The sequence below is a fragment of the Dendrobates tinctorius genome, unplaced genomic scaffold, assembly GCF_039654945.1.
Source record: "Dendrobates tinctorius isolate UK_male_01 unplaced genomic scaffold, ASM3965494v1 ptg000037l, whole genome shotgun sequence".
NCBI lineage: Eukaryota > Metazoa > Chordata > Amphibia > Anura > Dendrobatidae > Dendrobates > Dendrobates tinctorius.
In genome coordinates, this window is record NW_027361705.1 from 30,650,942 (window position 1) to 30,668,735 (window position 17,794).

Here is a 17,794-nt window from a genome sequence, read left to right on the forward strand (position 1 = left end):
TCCAGCCTTGCTGAAGCATCCCCAGATCACCACCGATCCTTCACCAAATTTCACAGGGTGCAAGACACTGGGGCTTGTACACCTCTCCAGGTCTCCATCTAACTATTAGACAACCATGTGTTGGGCAAAGCTGAAAATTAGACTCATCAGAGAAGATTACCCTACTCCTGCCTTCTATGTTCCAATCCTTATGGTCTTTGGCAACCTTCAGCCTGGCTCTCCTTTGCTTCTCATTGATGAAAGGCTTTTTTCTAGCTTTACGCGATTTGAGCCTGCCTCGAGGAGCCTGTTACGAACTGTTCTTGCCGTGCACTTCACCCCAGCTGCCATTTTCCATTCCTTTTGTAGGTCACTTGATGTCAGTGGAGAGTCATTTTCGCCCTCTGCCAGTCTGTAGCTTTGTTGTCCCCAATGTCTGCTGCTTGACCTTGTTGTAATGGACTGCAGTCTTAGAAATTTTAAGGATGGAGGCATCATGACGCTCACTGTTTCCCTCTGCTAGTAAAGCCAGAATTGAGTCCTTCTTTTCCTCACTCAAGACTTTTCTTTTCAACTCCTTTGGCATGGTTAAAAGTTATTTTTTCATTCCTATTACTTTTGGGATATTACTAGCACTTGTTTTGCCATCCAGCTTGTCCTATTGCAAGAGGATTGTGAAGACCACAGCAGGGTTTTTTGTACTTTCCTTCATTAAATAAGATTTGGTTCAGGTGATCACCTAATCAGAAGCACATTAAGTAGAATGAGGTGCACTCTGGTTGGAATTCAACTGACACTGGAATGGAATGGCTGTCAGACATGGAGAGAAACTGATTGTTATAAAACTGGGCAGTGGTCTCGCCTCATTTTTTTCAGAGCTGTATATACATGACAAAAATTCACATTTGCTTCTGGAGCTTTGTAATCTGCAATTGAAGAGGTTGTATGAGACTAGGAAAATGGCTACTTCCTCCAGAATCAGCGCCGCTCTCATCCACAGGCTGCGTCTGGTATTGCAAACTTCCCATATTCACTTGAGCTGGAAAACCAGACTTATGTCTGCACGGCTTCAGGCTGTCTGTAGAGAAGTCACTCACAAAGGAAATATTGCGGTCGCTACTAATCACATTGTTACCCGTCTACTCCGGGTCCTGGATGGTTGCCAGATCACTGTACAAATAGAATTTACACTTATAAAAAACCTCTAAACACATAAGACATTATTGGACTTGTCCTCGTAGGCTTTAGTCGTCAGAGGGGCGCACAACACAGGGGAAATCATACCCGAATTACCCCTATGGCAGTGACATTTAGGACCATGTTCTCATGTGCTGAAACGCTGCATTTATTTGCAGGATAGCAATCTGACTATTCTTGCACTTTCTAGTGGATTTTGGTGTAGATCTGAAATCGCCTTTTTTCCTACTGTTTAAGTGAAGAAACGCTGCGACTCCACACAGAAAACGCAATTAAGTGTTTTCCAGGCTCCTGAAAGAAGCCTATAGGGGGAAAAAAAACACCAAAAAAGTGCACATAGGGCATTTTTTGGAATTGTTAAAACAGTTTTGCAAAAGAAAACATGTTACATGGGAACATGTCCAGACTGAAATCGATTTGCTTCCCTAATGGAAATGGAAAAGAGGAAAAGGGGACAATGCATATCACAATCTGGGGAAAGGCAGTAGGTATGCAAGGTACAGCAGAGCAGAAAGTAACTGGTTAACCCTCGACAGGTCTGAAAGTATGCTGAATTCTTTACACCACTATGTAACTGAATCAACAAGCGAAAACCACAAGCCTTCAGCTCACCGTACCTCAGCACTCTGCCCACCGCCTGCAGGACCATCTTACAAGTAAATCCAGACTTGGTGCCAGCCACAAGCAGGGTCCTGTCTGCAGGTAGTGGTGCGGGGTCCCCCAGCATTCTCACCTAAGAGGGTCCCCCCTCCAGTACTCGAGAACACAGCACAGTGACAGGACCTGCTCCTAAACCTCCAAGCACATAAAGCCAAAAAAAAAAAAAAAAGTGGGAAAAACCATGCCCTAATAGAGCCTCCTCCAATGGTGGAGTGAGGAGGAGAAAGAGAGGGAGGCGAGGAGAAAAACAAATAGTCTGAAAGGTCTTATTCATAGAGCGGAGGACAGTGCTCACATCCAAGACCCCCTCCCAACCGTTCCAACACTAATGCAAGAAGTTTGGGAAGACTTACTTAATATTTGTTTTGGAGGGGGCTGCTGTGTTCAGGTGAAGGGGCTCAGATGCTCCCCTACAGTGTGTGCACACGAGTATAACACCAGGATGCACATGAAGTCTCCCTAAGGCTGTGATCACACACATCGTTTTTTTCGCGTTTTTCCCGCGGATTTACCAAAAAAATCCGCTCAAAAAACGCTTACAAAAAGCTTCCCATTCATTTTAATGCATTTTGCACTTTTTGTGCATATTGATGCGTTTTTTTCCGCGAAAAAAACGCAGCATGCACATTAATTTCACAGAAAATTCCACATTTGTAGCTATTTTCTGTGTGTCTGGGGACGCACAGAAAAAAATCGCAGCAAAAACGCGTGGAAAAAAACTCGCGTTTTCTAGGAAGGAGTCCGGTTTTTATGCAGAGATTTTCTGCATACGTGTGCACATAGTCTTATACAAGACTGTTCTGTAAAGGAAAGTGCTGGCTGCCGACCTGCGGACACTCGCTCTGTGATGCGGAGGAGCGCAATTGTTCTACCAGCTGCTCACATAAGCAACGCGGAGGGCGTGATCACGCTGATCGTCACAGCTCCTCTACAGGCGGGAGAACAGAAGTATTCCCAAAGGAAATCCACGTAAGGCCAGGGTCACACCGCTATGCCCTTTTCCAACCAAAAACATGGATCCCCCTCCATAAAGAGACGCTATGACCTGGCTATCTAGGCGCCTACATGCCGGGAACAAGGGACTAGTAATGACAGTGTCACCTTACCATGTCCATGCACACAGCTATGCCATTTACCATGGTTTGATATCCCAAATGTAAAATGGATCCCAAATATATGCGGTTTATTAGTCAACGCGTGTCCAAGTTTACAACTTCTCCATCAGGACAAACCACAAACATCACCATGGTTTGTCCTGGTGAATTTGGGAATGCGTTGACTAATAAACCGCATACATCTGGGATCAGTTTTTCTCCTCTTCAATGACAGCGCAGGGTAACCCATTTGTTTCCTTGATTTCTCCCCGTGGGACTGCAGCAGTCCTGGTGCACATGACCCAACCAGGTGAGCACCATTGTGCATGCCCTTTAATCATTTATACCCAGATAAAACCCTATTCCGCTTTTTGTCCTTTCCAATTTTTCTCCCCACATTTGTAAAAATAAACTCACAAGTTCACAATTATTAATGCACCAGATTTATTAAGATGTGTGCATCGGTATATAGGTGAAATTCTCTGTAAATGCCCTATGCAATCTCATAGCCGTAAAATATGCCATTACTAATAAATGAGACCCAGTGGAGCACACTATATATATAAGACACAGCTGTACGGTTCGCTCATATGTCGCGATCATACTGAAGTTTAGAACACACTTTTTCAAAATCTTGACAAAAAAAAAAAAAGTAACAAGCCTCCTACATAAAAGGCACAGCACAGTTTAGTACGGAGCTGTAACAGGTCTCCCATTGGAGTACCGCAGCTCTGTGTGCGTCTGACTTTCTACAAAGGCACGGGATGATTTGTATGGAATCTGACAAGGCACGTTCCATCTGATGCCGTATGTACCTAGAATATGGTTTCTAGGGGAGGATAGCTCCGAGAGCTGCACACACCAGTACAGGGGTTGCGAAGGATCATTGCACATGGCTCCCCTGCTAACATGAGGCCTTCACTTACAGGCACAAGTTGCAGCCACAGTGCAAAAAAATATTCAATAGCAACATCCAAACTTTCTTCCACCTTTATATGGCGCTGTTAGTTACAAGCCTTAGGCCTGTGTCAGAGGAGCATATTATGGACGCAAGTCCCGGCCCGACTGCAAGTCTAATTACCCAAACTGGCAGATTCATTGGGATCCATAAAACTGTCAGTTCGGGCCACTAAATCTGGAGTTGGGCTGGGACATGTGTCCGTAAGAAGTTAGTCTGAAAACTGGCTTTTTATTACACTATTAATGCTCATTCACAGCCGTGAAGATAGATAGGACAGTGAGGCTACGTGCACACGCTGCGGAATGGGGTGCGGATTTGGCCGCGCGGATTTTGTAAAATCCGCAGGTAAATCGCAGGTCAAAAGACCTGCGGTATTACCTGCGGATTGCTCTGCGGTTTTTCATCTCCTCAATGGAGGAGATGGCAAACCGCAGCGGAATCCGAAGAATTGACATCTGCGGTTTCAAAACCGCAGAAAAATCCGCACCGTCTACACTGCGGTTTTGCATTCCCATAGGGAGTAATGGTACGGTACACCGCACCAAAAACTGCGGCGGAACCGCAGCAGAATCCGCAGTGTCTGCACACACCCTGAGGGAATATCCACAAGTGAATGGGATTTTCTGCAAAGCTTACGTAGCTGAATGGGAAAACGGCAGAATAATTTACATGCATGTGTGAATATACTATGGATGGCCAATCTGGTCCAGAAGCCACCTCGGTAGTCTATGGCTGCTGCCCAGAGCTCGGTAAACCTTGCCTTACCCGCCAGGATCCTCGGTGGCTATTACAGTTGTGGCCAAAAGTATTGACACCCCTGCAATTCTGTCAGATAATACTCAGTTTCTTCCTGAAAATGATTGCAATCACAACTTCTTTGGTATTATTATCTTCATTTAATTTGTCTTAAATGAAAAAACACAAAAGAGATTGAAGCAAAAGGCAAAACATTGATCATTTCACACAAAACTCCAAAAATGGGCCAGACAAAAGTATTGGCACCCTCAGCCTAATACATGGTTGCACAACATTTAGCCAAAATAACTGCGACCAACCGCTTCCGGTAACCATCAATGAGTCTCTTACAATGCTCTGCTGGAATTTTAGACCATTCTTCTTTGGCAAACTGCTCCAGGTCCCTGATATTTGAAGGGTGCCTTCTCCAAACTGCCATTTTTAGATCTCTCCACAGGTGTTCTATGGGATTCAGGTCTGGACCCATTGCTGGCCACCTTAGAAGTCTCCAGTGCTTTCTCTCAAACCATTTGCTAGTGCTTTTTGAAGTGTGTTTTGGGTCATTGTCCTGCTGGAAGACCCATGACCTCTGAGGGAGACCCAGCTTTCTCACACTGGGCCCTACATTATGCTGCAAAATTTGTTGGTAGTCTTCGGACTTCATAATGCCATGCACACGGTCAAGCAGTCCAGTGCCAGAGTCAGCAAAGCAACCCCAAAACATCAGGGAACCTCCGCCATGTTTGACTGTAGGGACCGTGTTCTTTTCTTTGAATGCCTCTTTTTTTCTCCTGTAAACGCTATGTTGATGCCTTTGCCCAAAAAGCTCTACTTTTGTCTCATCTGACCAGAGAACATTCTTCCAAAACGTTTTAGGCTTTTTCAGGTAAGTTTTGGCAAACTCCAGCATGGCTTTTTTGTGTCTCGGGGTAAGAAGTGGGGTCTTCCTGGGTCTCCTACCATACAGTCCCTTTTCATTCAGACGCCGACGGATAGTACGGGTTGACACTGTTGTACCCTCGGACTGCAGGGCAGCTTGAACTTGTTTGGATGTTAGTCGAGGTTCTTTATCCAACATCCACACAATCTTGCGTTGAAATCTCTTGTCAATTTTTCTTTTCCGTCCACATCTAGGGAGGTTAGCCACAGTGCCATAGGCTTTAAACTTCTTGATGACACTGCGCACGGTAGACACAGGAACATTCAGGTCTTTGGAGATGGACTTGTAGCCTTGAGATTGCTCATGCTTCCTCACAATTTGGTTTCCCAAGTCCTCAGACAGCTCTTTGGTCTTCTTTCTTTTCTCCATGCTCAATGTGGTACACACAAGGACACAGGACAGAGGTTGAGTCAACTTTAATCCATGTCAACTGGCTGCAAGTGTGATTTAGTTATTGCCAACACCTGTTAGGTGCCACAGCTAAGGCCTCTTTCACACTTCCGTTTTTTACAATCAGTCACAATCCGCCAGGTTTTGGAAAAAACGGATCCGCAATTTTCTTTTGAGGATCCGTTTTTTTCCCCATTGAATTTCATTAGTGGCGGATCCTGACGGATTGCTGTCCGTTGCATCCGTTTTTGTGAGGATCCGCCGTGATGTTGCTGTCTGTTTCCATCCTCAAAGATTTTGAAACGGAGCTTGTAACGTTTTTTTTCCCAGCGGATCCTCCACACACTCAACCCGAAATTCTGTCTGGGTGCCGGACCAAAAAAGTATTAAGTTACGTACCGGTAACGGTATTTTTCGGAAGCCCATGACAGCACCACGAGAGAGGGGATCCGCCCTTTAGGAACAGGAAACCTACAGATACAAAAAGGGCGGCACCTCTCCCACGCATCAGTTGGTTTACAGAGCTTGAGAGGCTACCATGGTTAGTACACAACATATAATATATACAACCTATCTACCCTATATAGCAGAAACATTTTCTTTTTTTTTTTTTTTTTCTTTTTACACCATCTCCCACATACCGTAAATTGTGGACAATCTTCTAAAGGAGTGCACCCCTATATGTGAACAAGGGAGGGAACTAAGGGTGCTGTCATGGGCTTCCGAAAAATACCGTTACCGGTACGTAACTTAATACTTTATTCGGACTCCCATGACAGCACCACGAGAGAATTACAGAGATGTAAACTAACTTAGGGCGGGACTACAGCCTGCAGCACCCTTAGCCCGAAGGTGAGATCTGAAGAGGCACCCATATCTAATCGATAGTGGTTAAAAAAGGTGGAAGGAGATGACCAGGTGGCCGCCTTACATATCTGATCAATTGACACTCCAGATCTTTCTGCCCAAGACGATGCCATGGCACGAGTGGAATGCGCCCTCAGGTTCTGTGGAGCCGGACCTCCACCTGCTGTGTAGGCAAGAGAGATAGCCTCCCTAATCCACCTCGCTAATGTGCGTTTTGATACTCTACAACCTTTCCTGGGACCTTGGAAGGATAGGAATAATGCATTCTCCTTCTTCCAAGGATCCGTGGCTGCTAAATATTTAAGTAAGCATCTCCTAATATCTAATGCCTGAAGTTTTTGCTCCTTAGGGTTGGTCGGATTAGGGAGGAAGGAAGGCAGAACTATCTCTTGTGTCCTGTGAAATTGTGATGCTACCTTGGGAAGGTATGCTGGATCTGGCCTTAGGATTACACTATCCTGTAAGAACTCTGTGTAAGGGGGCAATCTGGAAAGTGCCTGTATGTCGCTCACTCTACGTGCGGATGTTATCGCCACCAGAAAAGCTGCCTTAAGAGATATAATCTTTAATGAGGCCGAATCCAGAGGTTCAAATGGTCTTTCTGTCAAGGCCGTAAGGACTAAATTTAAGTCCCAAGGTACACATCTGTCTTTGTGTATGGGTCTCGATCTAGCCGCTGCTTTGATGAACCTTGCTACCCAATAGTTATTGGCAATATCACATGCAAACAAGGCCCCTAAGGCTGAAACTTGTACTTTTAATGTACTTGTGGAGAGACCCAATTCGAGACCCTTCTGGAGAAATTCCAGAATATGTTTCGTGGGAATTCCGTCTCTGGCGTCAAACTGAAAGGTGGACAGGAATCGCTTCCAGGTCCTAGCATAAATGTTAGTGGTAGTCAATTTCCTGCTTTTTAGGAGGGTATCAATTAACTTGTTGGAGAACCCTCTATCCTCTAACAGTGACCTTTCAAAGACCACGCCGTCAAATGGAGTCTCGCTACTTGTGGGTGGCTGACTGGCCCCTGGTAGAGGAGATCTGGAAGGTTCGGCAGCACCCAGGGATCGCATACAGACATGGTCCTCAACCACGCGAACCAGGTCCTCCTGGGCCAAAAGGGGGAAATTAATATAACTCTTGCCCGATCTTCCCTGATCTTCCTTACTGAAGGTCATCCAGGGGCGGCAGGGATGTTTGTCGCTGCTGCCGTCGTTGCTGCTGTTGCCGCCGCTACTGCTGCTGCTGCTCGCTCTCCATTACTGCTCGCAATAATGTGGCCAAGGCAAGGCACCCTGCCAGGGTCCTGCCTTTATACCCCTCCTCCGGACAGCAGTATGCGTGCCGCGCCCCTCCCCCCCTAACCGGGCCCCCTTCCCCAGCTGGCGCCGCACCCGGTCGGAGAGCCGACGCTCATCGGCGTTTGCGATGGGCGCCGCCATCTTGTTTTTCTCGCGCATGCGCAGTGGCGCCGCCGACCCGGAAGCACCTCCTCCGGCCGCCCCCTGACGTCACCGCGACCCCGCCTGACCGGAAGTCACGCGGGACGCCCGGGAGCTTCGGAATACTGCGCTCCCCGGTCGCAGCCTCCCCCGCAGCGCGCCGGCCACCGCACTAGCGCCGCCGGATCCGGGGGCCCCCGGGGGGGAATATACTCACCGGCGGCGGCCTTTATTCTGGAGTCGGACATCCTCCGGACGCCGCTCCCTGCTGACGCCACCGCCGTGCTACCCATCCTGGGCCACCGTGGCGTCTTCCAGGGATCCGCACCAGGCCGAGGTAGGAGACCCCCCCGCTACCTGTATCGGCCGGCCGGTCTGGGATCCTGGTCTTCTGTAGGATCCCGTCCCTTCAGGAACAGGAAACCAACTGATGCGTGGGAGAGGTGCCGCCCTTTTTGTATCTGTAGGTTTCCTGTTCCTAAAGGGCGGATCCCCTCTCTCGTGGTGCTGTCATGGGAGTCCGAATAAAAAAAAAATTCTCTCTTCTCTCTCTTTTCTCTCTCTCTCTCCCCAGCCAGCGTTTCCTTTAAACTTCCTCATTTTCAGGATCCGTCTAAAAACGGATCCTGTGCCATCCGTTCACATCAGTTAAGAACGGATCCGCTTTTCTAACTTTTTGGCGGATTTGAACTGATGCAAAAAACTGAAGTGTGAAAGAGGCCTAAGTTACAGGTGCTGTTAATTACACAAATTAGAGAAGCATCACATGATTTTTCGAACAGTGCCAATACTTTTGTCCACCCTCTTTTTTATGTTTGGTGTGGAATTATATCCAATTTGGCTTTAGGACAATTCTTTTTGTGTTTTTTCATTTAAGACAAATTAAATGAAGATAATAATACCAAAGAATTTGTGTTTGCAATCATTTTCAGGAAGAAACTAAATATTATCTGACAAAATTGCAGGGGTGTCAATACTTTAGGCCACAACTGTATATGTAGGTCCGTTGCAGCAACCTCCTCCTACCTGCCAGGAACCCCAGCGGATCTTATGATATGTAGGTATGATGCCGCACATGCATGACTGTTTTGTTGGGCCTGCTAATCGGAGGAGACAAAGAAGGGTAGGTTTACAGGGCTTCACTGGCAGGCCACGGATTACCAGCATAGATTCTGGACTAGGGTCTTGCACATCTTTTTAACAAATTGTAGAGTACAACCATAATCCTAAACAACAAGATTATGGTCAGAAGTCTGGGTACCAGGGCTGTGGAGTCGGTAAGCCAAACCTGCGACTCCGACTCCTCAATTTCCCTTACTCCGACTCCCACACATATTGCTTATATTTAAGTGAAAAATTTATTGTAGTACAATGTGAACCTCAGACATTTAATCATTTTTATGATCCAATAATCAAGATGTTTAGATAGAACAGAATATATATTGGTGTACTACCCGGTTTTCATTCTTTTTGGTACAGATACGATATGGATAGACAGATATGGATAAATGGATATATAGAGCAGATTTCTAATCTGCTTTTGCTATTGAAAACATTATCTATGAGCTCAAAAACCTTTCAGGTGATGCAGTTTTTTAAAAAGATTATCAGCTTTTGCAGCTGAAAAACGTATCCTCAAAAAACACAGGAAAAATGTTGTGTGTGAATGTAGCCTTAGATCAGGAATATAACAGCCATTTATAGGACATTTCATAACTTTCCCAAACTCCTATGAAAAAATATTCAGCACATCCTGCATTGAATTACTGTACCCAATTTATTATATATTTTAGGAGTCGGAGTCGGTCCATTTTATACCGACTCCAACTCCGACTCCACCAAAATGAGCACCGACTCCGACTCCACAGCCCTGCTGGGTACACAGATTTTTTTTTTTTGTCTTCACGATTAAACCTGCATCAAAATTGCATAACTACTGCCTGACAGGAAAGAAAAAAGAAAGCGACAAATTATTACAGATGAACTCATAAAAAGCTAAAGAAACCACTTCCTTTGCACTGGATATGTTGTTGGTGTCTTCCACTTCCTATTCTGGTATGAATACATATCTTTAGCAGTCACATTCCTCCTAGCACTATCAGGACGCAGGAGCAGCGCTGAGCTGGCCACATAAAGGCAGCATTTCCGCTTTGCATTTTTATATAGCTGCATGGAAAGGGATTCATTTTGCACAAAGACACAGAGCTTGCAACTCCACATGTGAGGCCACATCTCAGTATCACGGAGTGAATAAGAGCTGGATGCTGATAATTCACTACACAAAGTACCATCCGAAGCTTAGGTGCAGTCATAAAATAAATGCTCTAGTTTACCTGCAGTCCTAACAAAAATCATGGCGGAGACGTGAGCAGAACTACTTCACAATGGAAGTCCTGTTACAACTCCACACACAAGAACGGACATTCAGATATTTCATACACCCACTAAATGATGGCGCTAGGGGGGCTACGGACGGCTCGTACTTTCTGACGTTACAGGAGCCTCTGCGCTCCAGGGTGAATGCTTCCTCTGTCCGCTCCGCCCAGCGTTCACCAGGTGAGACCATCAGAGGTAATTGTACTTAATTACCCAACCTACAGTACTGGAAAAGGATTTAAAAAACAAAACCCCTAAGTTTGGGTTCACAAGTTGCATATTTGATGCAGATTTTTCCATACTAACTGGACACGCAGATTTGCTGCAGATTTCTCATTTTCAGCCGATTCTCCACAAGCTGCAGATTTTAAAAAACTTCTGCACTGTAAGTAAACAACAGCACACAGCCTGATAAGTGATATATCATTGAAGTCTGTGTTTTAACTCCTACCTCATGCGGTCCTCAGATTACATAGCAAAAACCTGCTGACGGATCCTCTTTAAAGTCGGCATCAAGAATGGTTGCAATTTTACTACAAGCTGCAGTGGTTTTGCACTGTTTTTAATTTCTGGCTGCACATATTTTATAGGTTTAGAAAGTCAAATAAACAGATTCCACCTGTAAAAACCACATTATGAAACAATTATGCTCCCACTGCATCTGAGGTGTATATCAAGTATATGCATTTACCTGACAGAGGCAAAATAAAAAAGTCTCCCCTTGGTTCCAGTAGGTGGCAGCCACATTTTGCCCATACAATGCGCTTTAGCATTCAGAGTACCGCCACACAAATAATAATACACCAACTCCTGTAAGGCCTCATTCAGATGTCCATTTTTCATGTGTGTGTTCTATCCAGTTTTTGACAGATAGGATAAGTACATGTTATAGTCTATGGGCTTGGTGACATATCTGCTTTTGGACTGAGCTATGGATAAAAGTCATCCATTCAAATCATTGGGTCTGTGAAGAGAAAAACTGTTGGAACATGAATGGCATCTGTCTCATGCCGTTTAACTTTTTTTTTTTACTATTTAAACAGAATCTGTCACCAGGTTATTGCTCCCACATCTGAGAGCAGCATGATGTAGGGGCAGAGATCCTGATTCTGGTGATGTATCACTCACTGAGCTGCTTGCTGTCTTTTTGATAAAATCCCTGTTCTCTCTCCTGCAGATCTAGCAGTTCTCTGAATGCTGACCTCTGTATAACCCCCCCACACCAGATTGGCAGCTTTCTGTGCATTGACGGTGTACACAAAAGGCAGCCTATGAGCTCATACCCACGTGCGAGAAAAAAAACGGTCCGATTTCCAGACTGAAAAAACGGACAAGTGTCATGCGAATACAATGCGATTTTTCTCACAGAGCACACGCATGACATCCGTATGCAATGCGGTTTTTTTCTCTGCAACTATTTTTCTACAGTCATTTACAGGACCATGTACTGTGTTCTATGACACAGAAGAGTAATGTATCCGTAAGAAACGGATGGAAAACAGATTGTCCGTTTTTTGTCTATTTTTTTTATCGCACCCATTGACTTGCATTGGCGAGTCTCATCTGAAAATCGCAGCATGCTGCAATTTTTTCCTCAGTCCGATTTCAGCTGAGAAAAAAAAAAATCGCAAATGAGATGTCACCTATTGAACAACATAGGTCCGAGTGTAGTCCGATTTTTTATCAGATTACACTCGTCCGTATTTCTCTCCAGTGAGTATGAGCCCTATCAGTGATGGGAGCGTGGTTGGACTACCTGGCTTCAGGTTTACTAGTCCTAATGATAATCTCCTGCTGATAAAACTGTGATTTTATCAAAATTACATTACAACGCCAAGGAAGTGACACATCACTGGAATCAGAGTCTCTGTCTCTACATTATGCAGCTCGCTGATCAATTCGCAGAAACTTGGTGACAGATTCCCTTTAATGGGTAAGAGAAACTTTTTTTTTATTTTTCCATTCAAGAAAAACATACCAAACTGATGGTAAAAACGGACATACTAATTTAACTGTGCGAAAATCTGTTTTTTTCTCATTTGCAAAAAAAAGCATTGAGCCGTCTCTATTTTCTGTGAAGATGAAGGCAGTCTATTCTCCTTTATCAGCCACTTCCATCAATGGGATGAGACAGGTAGTCCAGAAAAACATCTGCTCTCTGCATGTATACACCAAGAACAGACCGGTAAGGGGACCTATGGTCACTTTCAAAGAAAATGGAGTTGTGCATTATGAGGATCTATTGCAGGGTTCCCCAACTCCAGTCCTCAAGGCCCACCAACAGATCATGTTTTCAGGATTTCCTTTGTATAGCACAGGTGATGCAATTATCAACTCTGGGCAATACTAAGGAAATCCTGAAAATATGATCTGTTGGTGGGCATTGAGGACTGGAGTTGGGGAAACCTGGTCTATTGGACTGTAAAGAGCCCGTATAGTGTTCTCACACAGTGGCCCTCTTCTTTGTGTCCGTCCCGGTTATATATGAATGATACTAGCAGCGTATAAAATCAGGGAGGGTAATGGGAGTGGGTACATTAATACTGGTGTGTCACTGGGTACAGCATGGCATGGGGCAACCTAACGCAAGCCGCAGAGTGGGAGAGAGTTAAAGGGGAGAAGCAGGAAGCAGGAGGGAGGGAGCGGCAGTGCCAGGCAGGGAGCGGCACACCCCACCCGCTATAAATACAGTGGCTGCAAAATATAGCAGAGCCAGGGGCAGACACAGACCTGGAGGGGACAGGAGCATAATCTGCTCTATTCAATACCTTCACTCAGCAGAAGCAGCTCTGAATCACCATTCAGTCGCCAAGGAGGGAGGATTTTCCATGAGATCAGCTACTGTTAGGACTTTATAAAGCAGAGCAAAGCTGAAAATAGTACAAAGCAGCCCCCGCAGTCCTATAGAGAGGGGTACCGGCCCGTGCTGGAGAGGAGCATCCCTTCATATAAACCCACCATCTACACAGTACAGCGCAGCATTTAAACGTCTACAATGGGCCCATTTTGCTCATTTTCTTCCTCCTGCTCCCAAGCATTTTTCTTTATTTTCACATTTCTGTATTTCGCGGTCATGAGGGTCTCGGCTGGATAGCCATGCATGTGGCTGGCCGATCTGTGCATCACGGGTCACATTCAGGCTGCGAGGCACAGGTGTGAATCTGGCCATACCATTATTACAAGACAGGTGATGAATGTATTTACCCCATGCAACAGGCGCCAAGCAGCCCAATAGTGTGCATAAGGTCTTAAAGTTGTTTTCCACTGAATAAAAATTGTCTAGTAACAATGTTCTGTACTTTCTTTAGACTCACCACAGGAGAACGTAAGTCCCGTGCTGATACCAGGGGCTGTGGAGCCGATTTCAATCAGAGTTGGCACAAAATGGACCAACACAGACTCCTAAAATATATAATAAACTGGGTACAGTAATTCAATAGCGAGTCCAGATTCAACCCATAAAATCAAATCCTTGATGTCATGATTAAAATAGATAATGGTGAGACTAAAATGTGTCTAGGCATGATTGGGGATAAGGGTGCAAACAGGTGAAACCCAACGCGTTTCGAAAACTGCTGCATTCTTAACCTCTGTTCGAAACGTGTCCAGTTTCTGGTCTATGACTCCACAGTATAGAAACACTGTGAGCACAGCTCAAGATGGTGCTAAGGTTAGGTTCCCAAACCGTTAAAGCAACAAATATAAACCCAGAACTCAACGTAAAGGTATTTGCAAGGAGGTTTATTGTAGTACACGAAAAAAGACGTTTCGGTCAATGTGACCTTCTTCAGTTACGTGTGGTATATAGATTGTGTAGAGCTTATCGGCATCTATCAGAGAGGACGATGGGTGCTTTAATCATTGAGGAGAATAATCTCTCTAAGGTAATGAGCACTGCATCTGGAGGCATGTTTGCCCCTCTCCTATATTCTGACAAGCTCATTACCTTAGAGAGATTATTCTCCTCAATGCTTAAAGCACCATCGTCCTCTCTGATAGATGCCGATAAGCTCTACACAATCTATATACCACATGTAACTGAAGGTCACATTGACCGAAACGTCTTTTTTCATGTACTACAATATAACTCCTTGCAAATACCTTGAAGTTGAGTGCTGGGCTTATATTTATGACTCCACAGTAGTGACCAGTGCTGTGGGGTCGTAGATGAGATGAATCTGTGCTGCACTTTATGTACATGCTCAGTAGTGACCAGTGCTGTGGGGTCATAGATGAGATGAATCTGTGCTGCACGTTATGTACATGCTCAGTAGTGACCAGTGCTGTGGAGTCATAGATGAGATGAATCTGTGCTGCACTTTATGTACATGCTCAGTAGTGACCAGTGCTGTGGGGTCATAGATGAGATGAATCTGTGCTGCACTTTATGTACATGCTCAGTAGTGACCAGTGCTGTGGGGTCATAGATGAGATGAATCTGTGCTGCACGTTACGTACATGCTCAGTAGTGACCAGTGCTGTGGGGTCATAGATGAGATGAATCTCTGCTGCTCTTTATGCACATGCTCAGTAGTGACCAGTGCTGTGGAGATGAATCTGTGCTGCACTTTATGTACATGCTCAGTAGTGACCAGTGCTGTGGGGTCGTAGATGAGATGAATCTGTGCTGCACTTTATGTACATGCTCAGTAATGACCAGTGCTGTGGGGTCGTAGATGAGATGAATCTGTGCTGCACTTTATGTACATGCTCAGTAGTGACCAGTGCTGTGGGGTCATAGATGAGATGAATCTGTGCTGCATGTTATGTACATGCTCAGTAGTGACCAGTGCTGTGGAGTCATAGATGAGATGAATCTGTGCTGCACTTTATGTACATGCTCAGTAGTGACCAGTGCTGTGGGGTCATAGATGAGATGAATCTGTGCTGCACTTTATGTACATGCTCAGTAGTGACCAGTGCTGTGGGGTCATAGATGAGATGAATCTGTGCTGCACGTTACGTACATGCTCAGTAGTGACCAGTGCTGTGGGGTCATAGATGAGATGAATCTCTGCTGCTCTTTATGCACATGCTCAGTAGTGACCAGTGCTGTGGAGATGAATCTGTGCTGCACTTTATGTACATGCTCAGTAGTGACCAGTGCTGTGGGGTCGTAGATGAGATGAATCTGTGCTGCACTTTATGTACATGCTCAGTAATGACCAGTGCTGTGGGGTCGTAGATGAGATGAATCTGTGCTGCACTTTATGTACATGCTCAGTAGTGACCAGTGCTGTGGGGTCATAGATGAGATGAATCTGTGCTGCACGTTACGTACATGCTCAGTAGTGACCAGTGCTGTGGGGTCATAGATGAGATGAATCTCTGCTGCTCTTTATGCACATGCTCAGTAGTGACCAGTGCTGTGGAGATGAATCTGTGCTGCACTTTATGTACATGCTCAGTAGTGACCAGTGCTGTGGGGTCGTAGATGAGATGAATCTGTGCTGCACTTTATGTACATGCTCAGTAATGACCAGTGCTGTGGGGTCGTAGATGAGATGAATCTGTGCTGCACTTTATGTACATGCTCAGTAGTGACCAGTGCTGTGGGGTCATAGATGAGATGAATCTGTGCTGCATGTTATGTACATGCTCAGTAGTGACCAGTGCTGTGGAGTCATAGATGAGATGAATCTGTGCTGCACTTTATGTACATGCTCAGTAGTGACCAGTGCTGTGGGGTCATAGATGAGATGAATCTGTGCTGCACTTTATGTACATGCTCAGTAGTGACCAGTGCTGTGGGGTCATAGATGAGATGAATCTGTGCTGCACGTTACGTACATGCTCAGTAGTGACCAGTGCTGTGGGGTCATAGATGAGATGAATCTCTGCTGCTCTTTATGCACATGCTCAGTAGTGACCAGTGCTGTGGAGATGAATCTGTGCTGCACTTTATGTACATGCTCAGTAGTGACCAGTGCTGTGGGGTCGTAGATGAGATGAATCTGTGCTGCACTTTATGTACATGCTCAGTAATGACCAGTGCTGTGGGGTCGTAGATGAGATGAATCTGTGCTGCACGTTACGTACATGCTCAGTAGTGACCAGTGCTGTGGGGTCATAGATGAGATGAATCTGTGCTGCCCTTTATGTACATGCTCAGTAGTGACCAGTGCTGTGGAGTCATAGATGAGATTAATCTGTACTGCCCTTTATGTACATGCTCAGTAGTGACCAGTGCTGTGGAGTCGTAGATGTGATGAATCTGTGCTGCACTTTATGTACATGCTCAGTAGTGACCAGTGCTGTGGAGTCATAGATGAGATTAATCTGTACTGCCCTTTATGTACATGCTCAGTAGTGACCAGTGCTGTGGAGTCATAGATGAGATGAATCTGTGCTGCCCTTTATGTACATGCTCAGTAGTGACCAGTGCTCTGGAGTCATAGATGAGATGAATCTGTACTGCCCTTTATGTACATGCTCAGTAGTGACCAGTGCTGTGGAGTCATAGATGAGATGAATCTGTGCTGCACTGTGGGGTCATAGATTAGATGAATCTGTGCTGCCCTTTACGTCCATGCTCAGTAGTGAGCAGTGCTGTGGGGTCATAGATGAGATGAATCTGTGCTGCACTTTATGGACATGCTCAGTAGTGACCAGTGCTGTGGAGTCATAGATGAGATGAATCTGTGCTGCACTGTGGGGTCATAGATTAGATGAATCTGTGCTGCCCTTTACGTCCATGCTCAGTAGTGACCAGTGCTGTGGGGTCATAGATGAGATGAATCTGTGCTGCTCTTTATGCACATGCTCAGTAGTGACCAGTGCTGTGGAGATGAATCTGTGCTGCACTTTATGTACATGCTCAGTAGTGACCAGTGCTGTGGAGTCATAGATGAGATGAATCTGTGCTGCTCTTTATGCACATGTTCAGTAGTGACCAGTGCTGTGGGGTCATAGATGAGATGAATCTGTGCTGCACTTTATGTACATGCTCAGTAGTGACCAGTGCTGTGGAGTCATAGATGAAATGAATCTGTGCTGCTCTTTATGCACATGTTCAGTAGTGACCAGTGCTGTGGGGTCATAGATGAGATGAATCTGTGCTGCACTTTATGGACATGCTCAGTAGTGACCAGTGCTGTGGAGATGAATCTGTGCTGCACTTTATGTACATGCTCAGTAGTGACCAGTGCTGTGGAGT

The 17,794-nt window shown here is 45.4% G+C and overlaps 1 protein-coding gene across 2 annotated transcripts in view; it reads right to left on the reverse strand.

Moving 5' to 3' along the window:
• MOB2 (MOB kinase activator 2) overlaps nt 1-17,794 on the reverse strand; it is a 59,651-nt gene that overhangs the window by 26,471 nt on the left and 15,386 nt on the right. Inside the window, exon 1 of one of the 2 annotated variants that reach the window (XM_073574027.1) lies at nt 1,794-1,950. The exons of the other annotated variant lie outside the window; for it this stretch is intronic. Within the exon in view, the coding sequence (XP_073430128.1) occupies nt 1,794-1,903 (110 nt within the window). The 5' untranslated portion in view covers nt 1,904-1,950. Of the gene's footprint in view, nt 1-1,793; nt 1,951-17,794 lie in introns of those variants that run through there. 2 annotated transcript variants of the gene reach the window in all.